Source organism: Canis lupus, chromosome 23 (genome assembly GCF_003254725.2).
Source record: "Canis lupus dingo isolate Sandy chromosome 23, ASM325472v2, whole genome shotgun sequence".
Lineage (NCBI taxonomy): Eukaryota > Metazoa > Chordata > Mammalia > Carnivora > Canidae > Canis > Canis lupus.
The window spans coordinates 44,561,594-44,585,639 of NC_064265.1; the positions used below are offsets into that span (position 1 = coordinate 44,561,594).

General features: G+C 40.0%; 2 protein-coding genes across 4 annotated transcripts in view; one reads left to right on the top strand and one right to left on the bottom strand.

Moving 5' to 3' along the window:
* Positions 1-22,409, bottom strand: part of ANKUB1 (ankyrin repeat and ubiquitin domain containing 1) — a 30,219-nt gene extending 7,810 nt beyond the window's left edge. Inside the window, 5 exon segments of the mRNA XM_049099686.1 lie at positions 2,210-2,324; positions 11,294-11,324; positions 11,326-11,511; positions 20,266-20,408; positions 21,773-22,409. Of these exon segments, the coding sequence (XP_048955643.1) occupies positions 2,210-2,324; positions 11,294-11,324; positions 11,326-11,511; positions 20,266-20,408; positions 21,773-21,863 (566 nt within the window). The 5' untranslated portion in view covers positions 21,864-22,409.
* RNF13 (ring finger protein 13) overlaps positions 1-24,046 on the top strand; it is a 201,630-nt gene that overhangs the window by 13,358 nt on the left and 164,226 nt on the right. The window lies entirely within an intron of this gene.

Here is a 24,046-nt window from a genome sequence, read left to right on the forward strand (position 1 = left end):
GAATTTATTCTCTTGCCCCCTGTGGCTTTGTACATGCGATTCCATCTACCTTGGAATCTCTGTCTCTCTCTTTTCTTATGCCAACTGTTTACCTAAGTACCAACCCTAGAGATCTCATCAATTGGCTTTCTCAGGATGCCTCACCTGATCCTCTTAAGTCTAGTTAGTTGTCCATACTGTACATTCCCATGTCATCTTGCACTCTGTCCGTGTCATAACACTCTCACAGTGAATGGTGACAGCAACAACCCCTAGCATTTATGACCTGCTTACCATGTGATGTGCCAGCCCTTCTTCTAAATTCCTTTGATTATTAGGTCATGCAATCTCTAAAACAGATCTATGAGATCGACTATTTTTCTTTTTTTTTTTTATCACAGAAGAAACTGAGGCATAGGATGATTATATAACTTGCTCGGGTTTACGCAACTGAGCACTTAGGGAGTGGGGCTTTGAACTTAGGCAGGAAGGCACTAGAGTTTGTGCCCCTAAACATTTTGCAATTCTGCCTCTGTAGGAATCGGTTACTTATTTTCTGTTTCCCCTGCTGGACTGGAAAGATGCTGAAGCCTAGGGAACATATCTTGTTTATTGCTATATTCCTAGGATCTTGCATAGTACATGCTCAATAGATATTTGCTGATTGAATGGCAGGATAAAAGGAGCTTTTTGGCTTGTTCATGTGTGTTCTTTGAGCTGTTAGATCTTTTTTCCTTCTTTTCCCCCTTCTTCCCTGTATGCCTCTGTCCATTCTGTTTGTGTGTGTGTGTGTGTGTGTGTGTGTGTTTGAACGTGATGAGAAATACAGATAGTGTGGGCAGGGCGACTGCAGGCTGAGAACTGATCACCAGAGCCGATAAGGCCAGGAGCAGAATGAGCACGTGGGCCCATCTGGGCCATGTGCATGTGTACATGTTGGGGACAAGGTCCACAGCAGGCCTGCGGGCATGCTCCTGTTGCTCACCCTCCTTAGATTTGTTTTAAAGGTTAAGGTCAAACAGAATGGATAGGCATCTGAGCACTGGAGTTAAATTGTTGGGATTCCATATCCAGTTGCGACCTGGCTAGCTGTGTGACATTGGGCTGATTTCTTAATGTCAGTTTCCTCATCTATAAAACATGATAAAAGAGTATCTACCTTGCAGAATTGTCATAAGTATGAAATTAACTATGTAACACAGTGGCCTGTTAAAAAATACTCAATAAATATGCACGATTAAAAGTAACAATGCAGCACAGCTATCTCTTTGGACTCAGAGCATGAAAAAAGGGAATTATCATTATCCCCAAATAGAAATTACTTTAAAATATTGAATATTATACAAAATTGCAAAAGCTGGTTTTCTAATATGTTACTTCTTAGAGCCCTTAGAGCTCTTGGTGGGTGTGTGGGCTTCTGTAAAGTACGATTAAATCACCAGGAGGGAGCACTGTCCAAAAATACCACTGAATTAAAAGCTAAAAAGTAATGCAGTATACAGGTTTGGGATGCTGTATAAATTAAATGACCTTGTGCTTCTCTGAGCCTATTGTCCACTGCCCCAGCCACACATGTCTGGCAAAAGTATGTACAAAGGCTTGTACTAAAAGCAGTTTGAAAAATTACTTCAGGGCTTGGGAAGAGGCAGCCAATGATTTTAACCAATCAGTTGGCAATTGGTGCTTTTTAGAATAATTGAGTAGGAGAGTGGCAAGGTACTTATTCTGATAGGCGTTTTTTTTTTTTTTTTTTTTAAGATTTTATTTATTTACTCATGAGAGACACAGAGAGAAAGGCAGAGACACAGGCAGGGGGAGAAGCAGGCTCCATGCAGGAGCCCGATGTGGGACTTGATCCCAGGACCCCAGAGTCATGACCTGAGCCAAAGGCAGACACTCAACCGCTGAGCCACCTGGGCCTCCCCTCTGATAGGCTTTATAAGTGCTGTGAAAAGTCTGATTTCCAAACCAAACTGAAGTCACTCGTTTAAATAGGTAGTGTTTCCTGAGGGAAGTCTACCTGAATTGCAATCCTTCACCAAAGGCTATCAGCTCTGGTGACATCCCTGCTATCTTATCTAGCAAATTTCTCAAAAATAATGCCTGGTTGAGACATGCTAAGTGGAACTGGCATGGTGCAGCAATCCAGCTATAGAGTAAATTGCAGATTCAAGGTCCTATGGAAGTTTAGTAACAATTACTTAATTTAGCATTTTCTTTATCTCCATACTTGAGTACTGGTCCTTCATTTGATAAATAGCATTGGACTTTAAGTTTTTGTCCCAGAAGACAACCCATCAGAAATTCCTTCCATCCATCCCAGACGTCCAAACGAAGTGTTGTGCCTGTGGATCAAGAGAGGCAGTTAATGGTTCCAGTCCCTCACTGTGATGTGGCAATCCATAAAACTTCTAAGGATTGCTTTTTCTAAGCAGAGGCATAAGCTAGATGTGAATTGAAAAGTAACCTTGGAATAAGTACATGGGGATGCTATTTTCAGGCCTGCATTGACTTGAAAAGCCATTTGGCTTCTGTGCACTTCCATTTTCTCATCTGCTCGGTGATTGCATATAATGCTGAAATATTTTTTGCAGTTATCCTAAAACAGTCTTGTGGACATTGATTCCATGCTGATAGATACATCACCTTGTAAACTAAAACCCTTGTGTTGGAAGACGGAACTAAAGAAACTGTGACAGGATTAATAGGCTTTCTGGGCCTTTAGCTCACAAGCAGGCTGTGGGTGGAATTGAATGATCCTTTCATTTTACCCTTTGCCAAATAGCCATTCTCCTGACTCTGGGAAACGAACTAGGGGTGGTAGAAAGGGAGGTGGGCAGGGGGTGGGGGTGACTGGGTGACGGGCACTGAGGGGGGCACTTGATGGGATGAGCACTGGGTGTTATTCTATATGTTGGCAAATTGAACACCAATAAAAAATAAATGTATAACAAAAAAAAATAGCCATTCTAAGTAATGACATGAAAGTAGTATGTTCATTGCCGCTGGAGAATTTATCACTTGCTCCTCAAAAGTCTACCCTCTCCTGGCCTGCCCTCTGTGGCACCACATTCCCTTTGTCCTTCATGGTGGGTTTTTCAGGAATCTTATTTCCTCAGGCTTCTCTTCTTTCTTTACACATTCCCTTGGGTGTGTAAAGAACTTACTTGTTCCAGCCACTCTGACCTTTCACCTGTTCTTCAGATACACCAAGTCCACTCCCATCTCAAAACCTGAAGACATCATTTCTTTTACTTCCAAGGGTCTTCATCCAGATTTTCACAAGAGAGTGTCCTTCTTATTCAGTTTTCAATTCAAGCATCATGTCCTCAAAGAGGATCCTCTCTGCCACTCTGCCTCCCCCGACTCCACTATTCTTTATGCTTTGAGCTTACATTCACTGCATCATAGCTCCTATCATCAGTACTTGAAATCATTCTTCTTATTTGGAGATTTTTTTTGTTTCATTTCACCATTAAGGAGAAAGCTCCTTCAAGATTTGCTGCACACTTGGTAAGTCCTCATTAAATACTTGTTGGCTGACTAACAGGCAATCTCAGTGACCCTGTTGGCTTCACTGACCACACACATGATGTTCATTCCCAAGTCCAAACCTCCACAAAACCTCCAAATCTGTTCCAGCTCCAGATTCCTCCTGCTGGGAACATCACCATCTAAGGAATTGCACTATAACCCCATTGTTCTGAAAGACAATTCATCATCTTTCATCTGTGTCTGTAGCACACCACTATTTTCTTGTTACCTCAGCTAGACAGTTAGGAGCTATACCTCATTCTTCCCCTTCTCATGCTTTTCATCTGCACAATAGGTAAGGCCTGTAAAGTTTATCTTGTGAAGGTTTGAGGACCATTTCCTTGCCTCCATCTTACCAGCTCCACCCTGTTTCAGGCCTACGTGATTTTTCACCTAAATCTACTTCTGGAAGCTCCCACCAGCCTCCCCATCTCTTTATTCAGGTCTCTGCTCAAATGTATCTCCTCTGGCTAACCATCTAAAATAGCCTCCCCTCCACATTAGCACGTGACTCTCTATTCCTGTATCCTGTTTTTTTACTTGAGAGTTCTTAATTCTTTTTTAAAAAATATTATTTGTTTATTTTAGAGAGAGATCTGGGGAGGACCAGAGGGAGGTAGACAAGCAAACTCCATAGTGAGCACAGAGCCTGATGTGGGGCTTGATCCTAAGACCCTGAGATCATGACCTGAGCCAAAATCAAGAGTTGGATGACTGAGCCACCCAAAAGCCCCTAGAGTTCTTATTTCTTCTTAAAATTCACTATTTTCCTGTTTACTTAATGATGCTTACATTTCCTACTGAACTGCAAGCTTCAAGGGGGGAGGAAATTTTGCTATTCTTGCTCACAGCATTATGCCTGCTCTCCTCAATGGTGCCTGGCTCATGATGGATAATCAGTAAATATTTGTTAAATGAAATTTTACCCTATTCCTCAAATCCATTTTGGCCATGTACTGCCCTCCTAGCCCTTAGCAGCCCTGCAGGCTGTCCTGCACTTCTGTGTCCCCACCAGGCTGTTTCTGGCCCTGGGGCTTCTTCTTTTGCTGTTCTTTTGGTGTCTGAATTCTTGTGACTTTTTCCCCACACCCTCCTATATGATGCAATCTTGGCATCACTTCCTCTAGGAAGGGTGTCTTTTTTTTTTTAATTTTTATTTATTTTTGATAGTCACACAGAAAGAGAGAGAGAGGCAGAGACATAGGCAGAGGGAGAAGCAGGCTCCATGCACCAGGAGCCCGACGTGGGATTCGATCCCGGGTCTCCAGGATCGCGCCCTGGGCCAAAGGCAGGCGCTAAACCGCTGCGCCACCCAGGGATCCCCAGGAAGGGTGTCTTAAGCCCATCACTTCAGGGCTCAAGAAGTTAAGCCCTTCTTAACTATGTCATTGTCTCTGCAACTAGATAAAAAGATCACTCAACTGGCTACCATAATGTATGTGAAACGCTTTATCATTGAAAATACATTTCTGCTTTGGAATTGCCAGTTTGTAAAAACTAACGGAACTCTCTGAGCCCAAGCATCATGTCTCATCTAGTCTGTGGGTTTTGTTCTAGTTATGCTTTTGGTTTTCAAGGAGGCCCTCAAGAAAATGGGGTTTATTATACTGAGACAATGGCCAGATCTGCTGTACTTTAGGAACAAAGGCACCTCTCAAGATGGGCTACTCCCCATCTCTCCCATGGGCTCCAGGATCTTTCTCTCTCAAGCCCTCTATATCTCTTGGTGTCTTCTCCCTTTCTCTGTTGACAGGCTGCCCTGCTGCTTCCTTATAGTTTCTGTCCTACGTAACTGAGATATGCATGCAGCATTGCTTTGCCACAACCCAGCCTTACTTCATGGCACCATGCATTTTCTGCCCATACTGGTAACCAGTTTTGTCCCGCTATGTGTTTCCCAAAATGAATTCACAGGACTAATATTAATTAATAATGGTATATTGAATATGAATAGCTAATATTCATTGAATGCTTAGTATATGATCTACATTATTCTAAGTACTTTACATGAATGAGCTAATTTAAAATTTATAACAATCCTAAGTGTGGTGTGTATTATTTTTCTTCATTGTTGAGGAAATCGAGGCACTATGAGATTAAGTAACTTGCCTGGGTTTTACGTACCCAGTATGTAGTGGAATCAAGAGTTGTACCTAAGCAATCTGGCTCCTGAGCTTGCATTCCTGTCCTCTATGTTATCTTTGTCTCCAAAGAAGAATTTTTTTAAAAAATTTTATTTATTTATTCATGAGAAACACACAGAGAGAGAGGGAGAGACCTAGGCAGAGGAAGAAGCAGGCTTCCCACAGGGAGCCTGATATGGGACTCAATCTTGGAACTCCCAGACCACGGCCTGTGGCTCAACCGCTGAGCCACCCAGGTGTCCCTCCAAGCAAGAATTTAATTGGATGATGTCATTGGACAATCTGTTTAGATTGACCGGCTGCCTTTGAATCAATATGATGGTGTTGGTAGTCAGAGCTGGGGGTATATGCATGACTTGGCTTATCCGTACATATCCTCAGGTTCAGACATGTAGTAGGTTCCTAATAAATACTTGCAGATATTTATCATCCTTGACACCATAGATTTAGCTTCTTTAGTCTAAAGCTTCTTACTGTACTTTATTTTCTTATTTAAAGGTTTGATTCCTATAGGTAGTACTGGAAACAAGGGACTTTATTTTTTATTTTTAAAAATTTTTTTAAAGATTTTATTTATTCATGAGAGACAGAGAGGGGCAGGCAGAGACATAGGCAGAGGGAGAAGCAGGCTCCATGCAGGGAGCCTGATGTGGGACTTGATCCCGGGACCCTGGGGTCACACCCCAAGCCGAAGGCAGATGCCCAACCGCTGAGCCACCTAGGCATCCCAACAAGGGACTTTAAACACTGCTCAAATTGCATTTACTTCATCTCCTGACTTAAGTGATTTGCTGTGTTTGCAGTTTACTTTAAAAATTACCCACAGATGAGCATTGAAAAGCTTGGTTGGCATTGTTCCCCAGCCTCCTTAGTCCTCCACAGCTGAGGCCACACAGACTCCATTTTGAAGAACCAGCCAAGTTCTAGGCCCAGAGAATAATCTTCATTCTGGTAAGAGGGAATATGTTAAGATTCCAGGCCAGCAGCTCAGGTAGGAAGTTGTTGCTCCTGTTTATCCTGCTCGGATATTGTCCCAGTTCTAGTAACTTGCCCCATTCCTCCTGCCCAAGCCTTCACCTTGTGCTCCAGAACATGAGTGCCTGTATCCTACTCTACCTTTTGGGTTTTAGAACTGAGGTCCATCTGTTCTCTGTTCTCTCTCATCCTACTCTGAACCGCAGTCTCTGGGGTTAGATTTCTGTTCCATGTTGTCAAAATCTCTGATGTCAACAACCAGATTGTCTAGTTTTTCACCTCTTATGTCATTCATTTATCTATTTATTTGCTACCTTGATGTTATGCTATGATTCACTCACCAGGTCGCTGCTGGATCTCCCTGAGGTCAACCTCTGCCTTCCTGCATCTAGTTGAAGACTGCTCTGCTTGCCTATCCCAGGGCTCCCACCAGCAGGACTTACTTGAGACTAACTTCCCTCTTTCCTGGCTCATCTGCCCTTTCCTAAGTGGTTGTCTAGCCTCAGGATCTCAGCTCTTTCTAGCCCAACCTGTCCACCATGGGTAAACCCTAATTCTGAAAACTACAGAGAGGCCTATATGATTTAAATCTTCATCAGCAGTAGGGGATGTCCATCAAGCCCTGTATTCTGCTTTAATTCCCTATCTGGGAGCAATCGTAACAGATGTTATAACTATCAATTTCAGTTCCTTGCAAAGAAGCAGTCCAAATTTCTCAAAGAACAAAGATAACAATGGCTGATTTTTCTCTTAATGCTCAACTTTTGAATATCCAGAGAACTTCTAAGCAAGTTAACCATTTATTGGATAATCCTTCCATCCCAATTGGTTTGTAATGCCTCTTTTGACATTTGTTAAATTTCTTTGTAAGCTTGGGAATTCTGCTGGAAAATAGAAAGTTACTTGAAAAAATGTTATGTTGCTCCAGAAGATACAACTAACTTCTATAACTGAAATGAAAGTAAAACTAATGAGACTTAAGCTTTAGGGCCTCTTTCTACATGAGTTTTTGAATTCTCTACTCTTAATTTTGGATTCTTTAAAAGAAGACCCTCAAGATTGTATATATTTACAAGACCTGTATCTGCTCACTCTCAACTTACAAACCCACCACTGTGCCAAGGCATGCAGGAAAGCAAGTATAAGCAGCAGCGCCCATTGTAGGGAACTGTCTCCAACCTCTCCCCATATGATCACTGTATCCCCAGTTTCTGGATTCCTCATCCGTACTTTGAGGTCAATATCAAAGTCTCGCATTGGGTTTCCCAGATGGAGTCTGCTTCTCCCTCTGCCTGTGTCTCTGCCTCTCTGTGTATCTCTCATGAATAAATAAAATCTTGAATACAATTTTTAAAAAAGAACTAGAAATGAAGCTAAAATAACATTTGTCCCATGTATGTTGATACAAGAAAAGGTGTGTGTGTGTGTGTATGTGTGTTGGACCTATATGATGTGTCACCAGGCCTCAAGTCATAAAATCACATCTATTAGGGAATGTTTAGTTTTGATAAGTTCTTTTTTTATTTTTTAAAGATTTTATTTTATTTATTTGACAGAACGAGCACAGCAGAGGCTGCTGCAGCGGGAGAGGGAGAAGCAGACTCCCTACGGACCGGGGAGTCTGACGTGGGCTCGATCCCAGGACTCCGGGATCATGACCTGAGCCGAAAGCAGATGCTTAACCATTGAGCCACCCAGGCGCCCCACTTTAATAAATTCTTGATAAGTTAATCATTAAATTTTCTGCCACCAAAAAAATCCCTTTATCCTCTTATTACTTATCTTCTTAATCCCTGCAATCTTTCTGTCTCCATCCACGTTATTAAAACTGCTTTATCTGGGTACACCAGTGACCTTTAAGCCAAATCAAAAGGTTTTTTCTCAGATCGTCTTTGGCCTCTTACCAGCATCCTAAATACAGTCTCTCCTTTGTCACCTGTGACAATGCAAAGCCCCACTTTTCCTCCCACCTCTGACAGCTCTGCATGTCTCATTTTCTGACTCCCGTTCTATTTGCCCTGGTATCAGCATGTTCCGACTATGGGCCCTCCACCCTTGACATGTTCCTCTCTGTATATACTCTCGAAGGAAAATATCTCTCATAGGGCTCAGTCCCTGACTCCATGGCAGGATGCCTACAGCAAAATCTGCTAACCGATCCCATCACTCAGCCCTGCTCCATGTTTGTTGCAGAGGAGAATCAGAAGACCTCAGTTGTCCTTACAGCTTTGCCACTAATTAGCAGAGTAACTTTCAGGGGGAAAAACCATATTCTCTGCATTTCTTTCTATCTAAAGTTTAGGACCCAAAGCATGAGCTCCTTTTCCCAATTTCACTACCATCGTGCTAGTGTCAGACCCTTAATGCTACCCTTTTCTTAAATGTGATTCAGCTTGACATCCTGTCTCTATTTTCTGGGTTTCTCAGATTTGTCTCTCTCTTCCATTGCTAGTGGAATTATTTAATACTGGGATTCTCAAAAGTGCCTGTTGGCAGGCATATCACCTTGCTTCTCTCTTCACTCCTTTCTGTATTTTCATGCTGCTTGCGACCAGATTAAACTTCTGATAAAACGCTTCTGTACCAGAATGTACCTGGCTCTGGTTGCAAGCATATTAAGCCTGTGCATCGTTGCCTCACCCCTTCTTAGTCTGACCCCAGCTGTGTTTCTGACTGGTCTCAGCAAAGCTCCTCTACTTTTCAGAAGTCTTCTGATATTTGTCTTCCCTGGATTCAGCCCATGTTCATGAACCTGTGGCTTGTGTTTTTCTCCTGGCTTAGAAGCCTGGAATGTTTTCCCTTTAAGATGACCCATATTTCCCACATCTCTGTGTGCTTACGCCCAACATTCTCCAGAATGCCTTCCTTAAGCCCTTCAGCCTACACTGAACTGACTTACTGGATTGTAACTAAATATACGTGCATGCCTTATTTCTACCACTTTATTATAAACACTCAGAGTGCAGAGGCAGGTCTGTGTATTTTTCTATGAGCTAATATGTCCAGTGACTAATTGAGCTTCAAAAGTCCTTGATTTTTAATATGAACTTGACTGCTTCTCAGAGACCATCTGATTTTCCACACCTTTGGAAAGGTGTTAAAGTTCAACTCCTGCTAGCATCAGGGAAGACTCATTGACTGGAAGTAGGAGAACCTGGAAGACAGGCTGATCAAGGACTTCTTTACCCTCTAGTTAAAAAAACATGAGCTGCCTGCTTGAGGAATGCTAGGGATGCTTAGGCAAAGACATAAAGCTAACCAAAGACGTTTCCTCTCTTTTCTTTGAGGCTCTTCTTTCCTTGCCTCTTCTTCTATGCCCTGCATTCTCATGGTGACCAAAACAGTCTACTCTGGTCATGCTGAGCCCTTAACATGACATTTGAAAACCCTCATTCCTAGAGGGTCATTTTAGGAGGCCTGTGGGTTGTCCTTCACACATCCTGAGTAAATCATTTAACCATCTGGAACCATTTTGCTTTCTTTAAATCTGTAAAAATTTGGGGTTGGGCCAAGCCATTTCTAAATTCTCTTCTAGCTCTAGCTCTAAAGTGTCACATCATGATCTGAGCAGCATAGGCCTAACGAGCAGTCACCCTAATTTTTTATGTATCCTTTTGTGTTTCATTAAATAACTAGAAATTGCTTGGGGACAAATGCTTCCTGTGTGTCCTTACTTAAGCTTCCACCATGTTCTGAGCAGGGCTGATCCCCAGCAAGCATGCAAAGTAGCATGTGCTTTCTGTGAAGTACTTGGGACAAATCCTAGAACATCACTTCCTTTGATCAAAAACAGGGAGGATAAATGATGTCAAATTAAAAATAACATGAAAGAATAGGCAAATGTAATAGGAGAGGTAACAATAAATGTGAATTTAGCCGTTGTAAGAAGCAAAACTGCTTAATTCAATGATGTTTACAAAGCCCTACTATAAATTGGGAGAACTCAGATTTCATTGCAGCAAGTGTGACAGCCCAACATTACCTAAAGGTCTGCTAATTGTCAGCAAATATTCATTCACCTCAAGCAAGAATCTCTACAAGGTTTGAACCATTTTCCAATAGGGTTATAACAATCTGACAGTCCTTTGAGTTTGTCTTAATGGTGTATGGCTACAGCAGACACAACCTAGAAGTACAATATTTAACTAAGAGTTGTAATCTGTCCATCAGGGATGAATGCCAGCTCACTAATCTATCCATCAAGGATACTGTACAGTATCTGGTTCACACTGTTTAAAATATTAATATAACCTACAATATTTTAAAATGGGATTGCATAAAGCAAGCTCAGGACAATGTGTATCATATGCTACCACTGTGTTAAAGGAAGAGAAATGATATATACCTGAACTTGCTTCTATATATTCTTGAAATATAATTTGAAAGAGAAAAATATAAACTGGTCTGAGTCTTACTCTTCCAACTTGAGGATATTAAGTTATCTGGCTTTGAATAAAGAGAACAAGACATGGCAAGGCTATGAGACTTTTCTTATTTTTCAATTTGCAGAGCAGGATACCAGAGAGGGGTGTTGATAACTTATATCCTCACTAGGGTTGCAGGAGTTTTGGTTTGGAAATAACTCCTCCATTTGTTGCAAATCTGGTATCAAGGAACACTAGTGCTGAGCAGTAGCTTGTGTCAAATATAGAGGGCAGTACCGATGTCTATCTGGTAGTTCCTGAGGGTGTTGACAGTCATACATCTCCAGTCCCTTTGGGGTTCGAAGACAGAAGACACTCACAGGAAAGCCACAGCTCAGAGCTACCAGTGTTCTCAGATCCGATACTTTTTTACCAAGAAGGGAAATGTTCTCCATCATTGGCATTGTCTCTTGTGTCATAGCATTAAACACATAGAGAGTTGGCTTGTCTTCTTCCTACAGGGAAAGAAAAGGAGGAACCTCAGGAGTAAGCAGTGTCTGGGGGTAGGAACGAGGGAAAAACATTTTGGAGGGTGGCTCTCGGTGCCTCTAACTCACATGACAGGGGTGCTAAGGATGAAAGCAAAGGCCAAATAAGTTCCCTGACTTCTGGTCTGACTCCTGTTCTTCTGTCTTGAGACTATTAAGGAGTCCTCCTGCCTTGAGTAAAATGAAGGAGACTTGGCAACTAACACCTCCATAAGCACAGCTTGGATGTAATATTCAAGACTCGTTTTGTGTATCTGAGTCTGTACATTAAGAAGAGTTGCAAAGCTTTGCCAAAATTGAGATGTCAGCATCAGGCCTCCGGGTTTCTCTAGGGGGCTCTAGCCAGTCATTGCTTTCCAGTTCAGCCCTATTCTCCTCCCCTTTTCTCCTGTCAAAATTTGCCTCCAGATTCCCCAGGAAGATTTGCCTCCAGATTCCTACCTTTCTTAGGCCTATAATACATTAATTTCATTCCCCTCCTCCCAGATCACATATTGCCATGATATAATCAACACACAGATCTCTTAGAGCCTTTAAAAAGTAATGAATGTTACTGATGTACGTTTAGGCTGTGATGCTTTGATCTGGGGCCCATTTCAGTAACTCAAATCACCAAAAGCAGGTTCGGACCTCTGCTTCCTGAGTCTAAAGTACTTAGAACGGTTGTTCTCAACAGCTTCTCATAAACCCACTCAATAAAAATTGAAAGGACATAGGATTCACCTTTGCCCCTGCAACATACTTATGCTTTCTTATGGCTTCATTGAAGTCCAGCCTAATCCATGTGATATTTATAGGCAGGAAGAAATTTCTATGAAAACTGAATAAAGGAGCACCTGGGTGGCTCAGTGGTTGAGCATCTGCCTTTAGCTCAGGTCATAATCCTGGGGTCCTGAGATCGAATCCTGCATCCCACAGGGAGCCTGCTTCTCTCTTTGCCTATGTCTCTGCCTCTCTTTCTGTGTCTCTCATGAATAAATAAATAAAAATTTTTTAAAAAAGAAAACAATAAAAAGGAGGTAAGAGAGACAAATTATATTTTAGGCAATAGATTTTCCTTATTTCTTTCATGGTTACTCTTTTTTTTTTTATATTTTATTTATGACAGTCACACAGAGAGAGAGAGAGGCAGAGACACAGGCAGAGGGAGAAGCAGGCTCCATGCACCGGGAGCCCGACGTGGGATTCGATCCCGGGTCTCCAGGATCGTGCCCTGGGCCAAAGGCAGGCGCGAAACCGCTGCGCCACCCAGGGATCCCGTTACTCTTATTTCTTGTTAGGGCTAACAAGATACTAATCTGGTACAGATACGAATTTATACTTAAAATCAAATATGTAATGTGCAACCGAGTAACAAAGGCCCAAGTTACTCTTAATAGCAAACTAGCAACTACATGATGATAGAGAAGTAAGTTAAAAGGGAGCTTCTCAGAATATTAATAAATGTGAATATCTATAACCTAGGTATACAAAAAGTTCTGAAACGAGATAAAGGAGAATTGCAAAATATATGGCAATGTTTAGATGAAAATCAAAAAGTGCAGGTAAGAAAATGCATTAGTTATTAATTAAGCTAGGTTCTTAAGTTGCAAGAAAATTAGCACCTACAGAGTTTATTCTTTTATTTATTTATTTATTTTTAGCTCCCAAGAACTTTCCACACCCATTTAATTCATGATGTATCTTGAACATAGTCCTCTTTCTACTATTTTGACATTATTTATCCAGAAGAGAGAAGAGCTGAATGCATGGCCTCCTATAGCACTAACACTGGAGCATCCTGCTATGCTTAATATGCCTTTTTACCAGTGAGATTTTGATGGACTGTATCAATTTAGAAGTACCAGTTAGAAATAATAACAAAGTTAATGAGTCTGTTTTGTAGAACACCATAAAAAGAAGGCACTTCTATGAGTCTATCATGTAGAACATTATGGCAAGAATGCATTTCTGACCCTTACATGAACCCAAACCGCTCATGTAAAAAAAAAAAAAAAAAAAACAACAAAAAACAAAAACAAAAAACCCACTAGGAAAAACCATTTCATAAACCTTATTTTTGTGAGAAAACTCATTTGAAGTTCTACTGAGGCATACCAGCTGGAGACCCTTCTTCATGTTGGTTATTTGGAGAGGGACCAGGTAGATGGAGATAACAGCAACTTGTCAACTCACCTTATCTATGTAAGCAAAGGCATCTCTCTTGATATCCCTCCTCAAATATTCTAAATAAGGGAATATTTAGAGTGTAGTTATACTCAAAGAAGTTGGATGTTATTATATAAACAATACTATCGCAAATCATTGTTGAACATATGTAAAATTATATTTTCCCCTTTACAAATAAACCAAGATACCATGGTAGGAGGTACATACAAAACATCTTACTTTTTTAAAAAATTTTTTATTTATTCAATCATGAGAGAGACAGAGAGAGAGAGAGAGAGAGAAAAGCAGGCTCCATGCAGGGAGCCCAATGTGGGACTCGATCCTAGGACTCCAGGATCACACCCTGGGCCGAAGGCGGCGCTAAACCACTGAGCCACCCAGGCTGCCCTGTCTTACTTTTCAATAAAAACAAATACATAGATCTATTTCATGGTAAGAATTCCACTTTTGTTTTAATAAACCACGTCCAAACTCACTGTAAATAGATACATGTGCATTAACAATAAAATAGGAAAAGCTAAAGAGAAACAGATGGAAAGAAAACAGGAGTTAATGAAAATTTTGAACACTGCTGTACAGTTTTCGCAAGTTCTGCTTTTTTATATTTTGCTGTCCTGGAGTTGAAGCACTAAGTAAGTAGAAACTTGCCCCAATTATTCCAGAGTAGATGAAATGAGGAAATAATGTTTGTTTTTGTTGCACTGAATGAATTCAAATTGAGATATCTTCATGAACATCTTGACCTCATAAATTTCTTTTGTATGAAAGTCATCCTGGAGAGGTTATACTTGGATTCTAGGACATTGAATTCAGACAGTTTCTTTACATACTATTTCTATGGCTCATCTTAGAAAAGATAGCCATTTTTTTAGAAACATGTTTTTATTTGTAAATTATTCTTTTTTTTTAGGTTTTTTATTTATTTATTTATTTATTTATTTATTTTAATATAAGTAATCTCTACACCCTGCGTGGGGCTTGAACTCATGACTCCAAGATCAAGAGTCACATGCTCCTCCAACTAAGCCAGCTAGGCATCCCTCATTTGTAAATTATACATTTTTCTTCTTTCTTTTCTTTTTTTGAGAGAGAGCCCACATGAGTGGTGGCAGGAGGGGCAGTGGAACAGGGAGAGAATCCCAAGCAAGCTCCATGCCCAGCACAGAGCCTGATACAGGGCTTGATCTCATGATCCTGAGATCATGACCTGAGCTGAAATCAAAAGTCAGATGCCCAACTGCCTGAGCCACCCAGGTACCCCTAAATTATACATTTTTTAAAAAAAGATTTTTTTAAATTTATTCATGAGATACAGAGAGAGAGGCAGAGACACAGGCCGAGGGAGAAGGGGCTTCCCATGGGGAGCCCAATGCAGGACTCCATCCCAGGACCCTGGGATCACACCCTAAGCCAAAGGCAGATGCTCAACCACTGGGCCATCCAGGTATCCCTAAATTTTAGATTTTTAGGAAGCATATTTATACTTTTTTTAATGTGTGCATATAAAATATATTTAAAATCTAAAGTCACATATTGTGTCTATTGGACTTTGGTGTTTATGCATTACTGGTGCCTTTCAAAAGCTAAAGGTATATTATTATTTTTTTTTTTTAAATTCATGATAGACATAGAGAGAGAGAGGCAGAGACACAGGCAGAGGGAAAAGCAGGCTACATACCATGAGCCCGACACGGGACTCGATCCCAGGACTCCAGGATCACGCCCTGGGCCAAAGGCAGGCGCTAAACTGCTGAGCCACCGAGGGATCCCCTAAAGGTATATTATTCTGAGTCAATTATAGACCTTCTAATATCATTTAAGTGTCTCCAACTTGTCTAATAGACATCTACTCAATACTACCACAATTAACCAATCTCTCACCATAAAAGAACATTCCAAAGATGCTAGAAAGGATTAACTAAGTTTTAACCTCAGATAGTGAGAGAAGGAGGAGGCAGGGAACTCAGGAGTGTTAGAGAAACTGAGCCCACCTCACAATTTATTTTGTTTTATTATTAGTAGTATTTTTTTAAGAGAGAGAGATGAGAGAGAGGTGGCAGAGGGGCAGAGGAAAAGGGAGAGAGAGAATCCCAAGCAGATTCCATGCCTAGTGCAGGGCCCAATACAGGGTTTGATCTCATGACCCTGAAATCATGACCTGAGCTGAAATTAAGAATCAGACACTTAAGGGACTGAACCATCCAGGCACACCCCACCTCACACTTTAAAGGCACGACCTGTGAGATTTACTTGTTAGCCCCCTTTGCAGCAGGGCCTGGACATGTGACTAGAGTGCTCCCAATCAGGCCCTACCCATCCAGCCCTAGTTTGATTGGGAGCCAGTAAGGCAGAGAGGCAACAGACACAGGGCATCCTCCCTGGCAGTGGCAGATCTGAAGCATTGCTTGTCTGGCAACAGGGCGGGTGGCAGTACCTGGTGCCAGCTTCGAGGGCTCAGAGGTGGCTGCAGTGGTGGCATTCCTGGACTAGTTCTGGGGCATGATTAAGACATTGTTTCTGGCTACATACTCTCTGAACCCAGTCCTCTAGTCTTCCTCTCAAGTCTGTGAACTACCTAGTAGCCTTTCAATGTGTTTATTTTCTGCTTAAATTATCCAGGGTTCATTTCTGCTGCTTGCACTTAAGAACCCTGATGCTGGATAGGAAAAAGCGCAAGGATGCAGGAGCACCTTGCCTTGGGGGTAGAGAGGGAGGAGAGATGGCATGGTAAGGGAGGGAATCCAAACCCTGAAATGAATCTTAATACCTTGCTATGATGTTTCTTTTTTTTATATATATTTTTTTAATTTTTATTTATTTATGATAGTCACAGAGAGAGAAAGAGAGGCAGAGACACAGGCAGAGAGAAGCAGGCTCCATGCACCGGGAGCCCGACGTGGGAATCGATCCTGGGTCTCCAGGATCGCGCCCTAGGCCAAAGGCAGGCGCCAAACCACTGCACCACCCAGGGATCCCATGATGTTTCTGATAACAATTATATACCTCCTTTAAAAAAAAAAAAAGATTTTATTTATTTATTTGACAGAGGGAGAGAGAGAGAGAGCACACAAGCAGGCGGAGCAGGAGAGGGAGAAGCAGGCTCTCTGCTGAGCAGGGAGCCTGCCATGGGGCTTGATTCCAGGACCCTGGGATCATGACCTGAGCTGAAGACAGATGCTTAACCAACTAAGCCACTCAGGTGCCCAATCATATATCTTGTTAATTTTCAAAATTTACCACCCAAGCCTTTGCAACTTATTTATTCATCACATATTTATGGAGAGCCTCCTATATGGCAGGTACTATTTAGGCACTGGGTGCCAACAGTGGGCAAAGCTCAAGAAATGGTTTCCGCAATAACACTGGTTAGAATGAAGGAGGCAAATGTGATAGCACTACTGCATGCCCAGCAATAAGCCAGGCCTTTCCATTGCATCATGCCATGGTTTATAGGAACACAGCGACCTGTAGCTCAGCAGCAATGAATGGGCAGGATTGATTCCTATGTTAATAGAACTTGGATATATATCCTATAGAAAATATGTCTTATGGTTTCTTTTTTTCTCTAAGTTTCTATAGGAACTATCCCCCTAAGAAGGAAAAATTAATGCAATATTCCTTCCCCACTCATCTCATATTGCCCCTGCCTCCATTCACTTTTCCAAATGTGCCTACATTACCATTAAAAGGCTAAGCTAATACCATTACCTATTAAACCTAGGCAGGGGAATTGGAGAATATATTGACTATTTAAAAAATGTATTTAGGTGCAGATCACCTCTTAATTTATCTAAAATCTTTCCCTCTTTTCACACAAGGAACACTTTTTTTTTTTAACACTTCGTAATTCATACAAAATATAAGCACAGTAAAGAAAATATTTTTTAATTTATTTCATATATAATGTGTACTTGTATTTTTTTTAAAAGATTTTATTTATTTGTTTGAGAGAGAGCACATGACAGGGGGCAAGGGCAGGGTGAGAGAGAGAGAATGAGAGAGAGAATGAGAGAGAGAGAGAGGCAGACTCCACTGGGAGCAGGGAACCCTATGCAGGGCTCAATCCCAGGACCCTAGGATCATGACCTGAGCCGAAGATAGACGCTTAACTGACTGAGCCACCCAGGCACCCCTCTACTTGTATTTTTTTTTTTTTTAAAGAAAATTGCTTACTTGGTGAATTTTTAAACTTTGCAAAAGCATTTGGTTTACATCTTGGTATGTCTAAGTTGTTCCAAAATAAATGAAGAGACTAGCTTTCCAAAATTCTCAGAAGGTAGACCTAATTGCATGAAGTAGCATAGTTAAATAGGAAAGATACTAGTTAAATTTGTATACGTCTAATTATGCAATAAAGCAACAACATGACTTAGAATGCAGCCTTTTGTTACCTAAAATAGATTAGACAGCTTAGAACTGGTCTGACTGCATTCTCTGAGGCATGGGATATTTTCATGAAGTATTTTTGTTGTTGGAAGCTCATTTGGGCCTATTATTATCCATACACTGCTAGTAGTATGACTTTTGAAATAGGCCTCTTTTATCATTTAATCTAAACAGGAACTAAGTCAGGATGAAAACTAATATTTACGGTCTTTGCAGGATACTGTTTTAGACCTTCAGATTTAAGATACTGTTTTTCTTCTCAGAACCAGTCATATGAAATTCTCTAAATGTGATTCTACTGGAGAAGGTGAAGATTAGTATCAGTAAGATTTCCACAGAACTTGGGAGTTTTTATTTAAACCCTATGCGTTGGCCAATCCTGTGATGCATAATTATATCCTGTCTCTCTTTGGTAAACTCATTTTGCCTCTATACTCTATTTTTTCCATTAGCAGTTTAAACTCCAGGGAAAGATCAGAGTTCAGTGCAAAGATAGCTTGCACCACTGTGATGGATGATGCTTTATTGGCAGAATTTATGAAATATTTTTGTAAGTAAAACTATGAAATAGGTTGCGTCTGGGGAGGGAACCTGGGGGCCAGAGGTGGGAGGAAGACTTTTTATTGTATATACTTTTTATATCTTTTGTCTCCATGTGAATATACTTCCTAGTCAGAAATAAATAAAAGTTAGATTTTTTTTAAATAAGGAAAATAAAGCCAGGGCTGAGTTAAATAATAGTATCCTATTCATGCTATTACACACATTATTTACATCCCTGAATAGCTGTTGTTCAATCAGATTCCTCCAGCAACTCAAATATTAGTAATAAACTTATACCACTATCTCCAAGTAAGCAAACAAGAAAATCTCAAACATCATTATTGGCTGGAAAATTCCAAGATGTTTTAAATGGTTTAGCCCATAGAGTACCAAAAACAGAGTTTATAAATATATTTAAAGACATAAGAAAGACATTTAAGAAATAAAATGTGAAAAAAAAAAGAAATGATATGGAATTCAGTCTGCCTGAAAGAGTATTATAATTTTTTTTAGTGTCAGAGGAGAAAAGAAGAAATCAGAGTTGTTTTTTATTTATCTTTTTGATAATTAAACATTCTTCAAGAATATAACAATAAGACATGAATAAATGCTCACAAAACATTAAAAACACACATACAAATATATTATTTTTTCTTACTTAAATAGGATCCTGCAATGCCAATTTTTGGGGTGTCCTGTTTTTTACCAGTTAGTGATAAATATTTTAGATTTTTTAAAAAACATTGACTTTGGAATGCCTGGGTGGCTCAGCGGTTGAGCGTTTGCCTTCAGCCCAGGGTGTGATCCTGGAGTCCTAGTATTGAGTCCCGCATCTGGCTACCTGCATGAAGCCTGCTTCTCTCTGTGCCTATGTCTCTGCCGCCCCCCCCACCCCGTGTCTCTCATGAATAAATAAAATATTAAAAAAAAAAAAACAATGAGCATGTTTTAGATGCATTTGACAGAAATAAAGCACTGGGATAATATGAAATATTGATCTCTATAGTAGCAATGGCACAAAAAGAGAAACAATAAATAAGAAAAGCAACTGATACAGAATTGCAAGTAGGGTGCAAACTAAAGCCTTTTGGGTTTTGTTGACTGGTATTGTTTTCAGTTAGCAAGTTTCTAAAATAAGGCAGCAATTGGATAAAGGGATCAGAGCACAAATCTAAACAACTGCAAATAAACTAGATTCCTGAGTAATAAATCTTGAATCATTCTTGTTACTGAGAATTTCTTCCCTCTCCTTACTCCCCTGCCCTTAATTCATTGTAGACCCAAGGAAGTGATCAAATTTTCCTTCTATATCAATATTCCAGATCCATCCCTTGCCCTCATTCCAGTATTGGTTTGTGGGATGTTCTGGAATGACTGTTTGGGTCAACAACAAGGGGGATAGATTAGGAAAGAAGTAAACAGGGGGAACTCCATCCAGTCTCCACACCTTATTTCCCCATACAGCGGAAATCGTGTATAAGGCCAGTTAGACAAACAGAGGAGAGGAGAAGGCAAGAAAAGAAAACTTCATCCTAAGTTATGAAATGAGTTTTGTTGAATTATCCACAATGCTATTCAAAATGAGGTAGATATCTGGGACAATTGTTATTCTGATCATCATACCTTAACAAAGCATTTGAGAGTTGAGCCAAGAGATATTCCAACATCAGCAAGACTCCAGCTGTCCTTTAGAGCTGCTCCAGCATACATCAGCTCCAGATACCACCTGCCATGTTCATCTTCAGAGAGAGGAATGTGGAAATAATTTTTAAAAATCAATAGCATATTATGAAAACAGTATATCTGAACATTTCTAGGCCAGCAATATAATCTCTTTTCTTTTACATTTTTTTTTTTCCCACTGAGCACTATAAAATTGTTTTGGACAAATGAAGAAGTATTAGACAGGTTCTTAACTTGGAGCCTGTAGGCATCTCCAAAAGTTTATGAATAAAATTTAAATGGGAAAAAAACTATATTTTGTTTTTATTAATTCTAAATGAAATTAAGATTTTCTTTCAATTATGTATGTAGGCAACAAACTAAAGAAGCAATATTTGGCTATACCTATGGCTTTGTCACCTGTAAATGACATATTTTCATTTCACATTATAGTTGTTGCAGAAATCTCAAAATACTATACTGAATTACTACTGTGAAATTACAACAGTTATTAGATACATTGCTAACATGTGATACTATTACTAGAGAAGCCCATGTGTCACTATATCATGAATTCGTTTTTTAATGTTTGAAAATTATATTTCAATATAGCTTTTCTTTTTATGTATTTTACTATGTACATTTAAAGACATTCTGGAAAAAAAAAAAAAAGACACTCTGGGGAGTCCATAGGCTTTCATCAGACTGCCAAAGGGATTCATGACACAGAAAGGTTAAGAGCCTCTGTGTTAGAAGATCTATTTCAGTAATCACAGTGATCTACTACATATCATGTAAGTGTGATTCAACAAATGCACCTTAGCAAATGGGAATGATAATCTCCAAATCAAATGCATTTGATAGTCAAAACCTAAATATTTGTCTTAATTGCCCATTGTAGAGGGAATATTTCTAAAAATTTATGAGAAAGCTACTGAATCCAAATTATTTCTTACTCTGGTTCTGTAACTGTAGATAAGACGGTCAACCTCTTTAAGCTTCAGCTTCCCTGGATGCAAAATGAGTCTGTAGCTCAGAGGTTGTTTAAAGTCCTCTCCACCTCCAAAATCCTTTGGATCTTTATAGTTGCTTGCTCACCAAACATGCCATCTATCTGACAACTGGCATGCTCTATTTATATAGTTTAGAGTTAATGTCCTGTTTTTGTCCTTTTGTGAAGAATTGCCCTAATACTATCTGGTCAGTGAAACAACCCACACATTTCATAAAGAGAAGTCAAACATTTCAAACATTTTTTTTTTCCTGAGAATTTACTGACTCAGTTTGCATCCTAATACCTCCATAGTTGCTATATTCTTATCAAACTGTTGTGTAAGCAAATAATGATCTTTTCAAATAGTTTTAGTTCCCGGTTTGCTGAAAATGTATCTCTACCTCATGTACAGTGTAAGGCCACTGCATAGTTAAAATTAGTATACATCTTAGTGGCTTAGGGACAAAGTACCTACCTTTATTATCAGCTTGACAGCCTCCACAGTTTCATCTGCTGAAACATCAAATGGTTCAAAAGATCCCTCAAAGGCTATGAAAATCCTCATTCTCTCAGCAAACAAAACAAAACAAACAAAAACCCAACCCTGCAACTTTTTTTCAAAGAATTGGATAGCTGGAAAAAACCCAATTCACAATTAAGGACAAAAATGATGGCCAGAGGCAGCTGTTACTATCTAGCTTGAAAGTTGAGCTGAGAGAATGTGAAGAGACAAGTCCTGCTGTCTGAGTATTGGGCAACACAGACAGCAGCTGTATTGGAGGAAATGTATCTCTGCCAATGGCAGTCAACAGCCACCTTGTTCCTATAGTACAGTAGCCAGCAAACTTGACAATGGTTGGGGCAAGTGTGAACAAGCACCAAACATGTATTACAGAAATGCCACACATAAATTACACTTTTCTGATGTGACCACCGACCACAGACTTTTGAATCTGTATTCACTCAAGTGCAGCTCTGATTGAAGGACCCTTCAAAATAGATATGTGATTGGGAATATACTGGCACACAGTGAAGCAAAACAGATTTGATTTCATTGAATGTGGTAATCCTGAAAGTTCTCTGTAAATAACTCTGAGCTGAAGCATTCTGGTTTCCATAACAACTCTGTGTACTTGTTCCCTGGCGGTATTTCTAATCCTGCTACCGGGTACAGAACAATGCCCACTTGGAGATGAATGCGTAGGCAAATGACTGTGGTTTCCCCTTTCCGTCTCTGTGTAATAGAATCAACCCAATAACAACACGGTATAGTTGATATGTGTTTTAGTCCTTGCCTTTATGTTGTTTACAGCAATTTACCATTGTTCTCTTCTTCAACTTCCCTTAGCATTGGTGGAAAACATTTCAAACTCTGCTCAATAACTGAGCAAAGATATTAAGCACCATTACTCAAGTTTATAGAGTAAGCATGTACTGGAACTTAATTCTAAGGAAGACTCTCCCAGGGTGATACATTTTGTTTAGTGCTGTTATGTCTGATTATTCATTTGTGTTTGTAAATCTCGTCTTCTTCCTCAAATTCCTCATCATCTAACAGAATCCTCATCTTGCACTTATTATTATTATTAACAGCACTTAGCACAATGTGAATCATGTGATTGGTGCCTGGTAAATGTTAACCTGTAGGTTGCTTCTGTTCCAATTTCCAACTTGAGTTCCAACAGCAAGAAATTTGAAAAAATGGAAAACCTAAAAAGGGCAAACGGTTTTCATTGCAGAGCTCTTTTTACATCATATTTTTCAAGTGTTGCAACTTCATGATATCTTTTTATGTTGTCAACGTTTTCATAGAAAGTCTATTAACATGGGGTGTAGTTGATGCTGCTTTGGTGTCAACCCTCAAAGTGCTGTGACTTTTGGCTGGTGAAAGCTCATAGCTAAAGCCCCTTCTCCAAGGAATGCCCTCAATTGGAAATTGGGAGCTTGAGATAAAAAGCCGGACGCCCCCCTCAATAACTGATGGCAAAGGGACTACAAAAGGCCTGGCTTCTCATCAGAAGGAGTGAAAACTGCAAAGGATTCTTGTAGATAAGGCTCTGGCCAGACTTTACCTGAGACTACACTCTTCCTCACTTTTTCTTCTTCCCAACTCTGCTGAACTCTCTTCCAGACTAGTTTTTCTTGTGCATTCCCTCAGTAAGCGACATACATCCCAATCCCTGTCTCAGGCTTTGCTTACAGAGAAACCAATCTAAGGCAGAAGATCTTAAAGAAGCTCATATGCTTTAAGAAATCACAACCAAGTGTTTTGTCGCTTCCTGAAATACATGTTTATTTATATATGTATATTTTTGTAGGCTGTAGTTACTTGCCTTTAGAGTAAATGCCCAGCTCAAAATTATGTTAAGTATTTGTTCCTTACCTCTGTCCTCAGCAGTGATGTTTGTAATATGACCCTTTTCTCATCATTACAGTTATTTGGACCAGAATGAAACTGTTAGAATCCTTTCTCTCTGGCCTGAAGGAAAATATGACTTTGTGGTTTGATCTGTAACATGCAACTTAGTGACTGTGAGTGAATCATCTTCTTCCTCTAATGTGACTGAGTGGCAGAGAAAGCTGAGAAAGAATGAAACAGACATACGAAGAGGAGCACAGGACATAGAGGGCACTCCCATAGTTTCTGTTGCCCTTGAATTGTGAGACACCTTCTCTCTATATATTTCTCCTCCTCCCCAATTTTGCTTAAGCATGCTTTAATTGGTTTCTATTACTTAAAATCAGAAG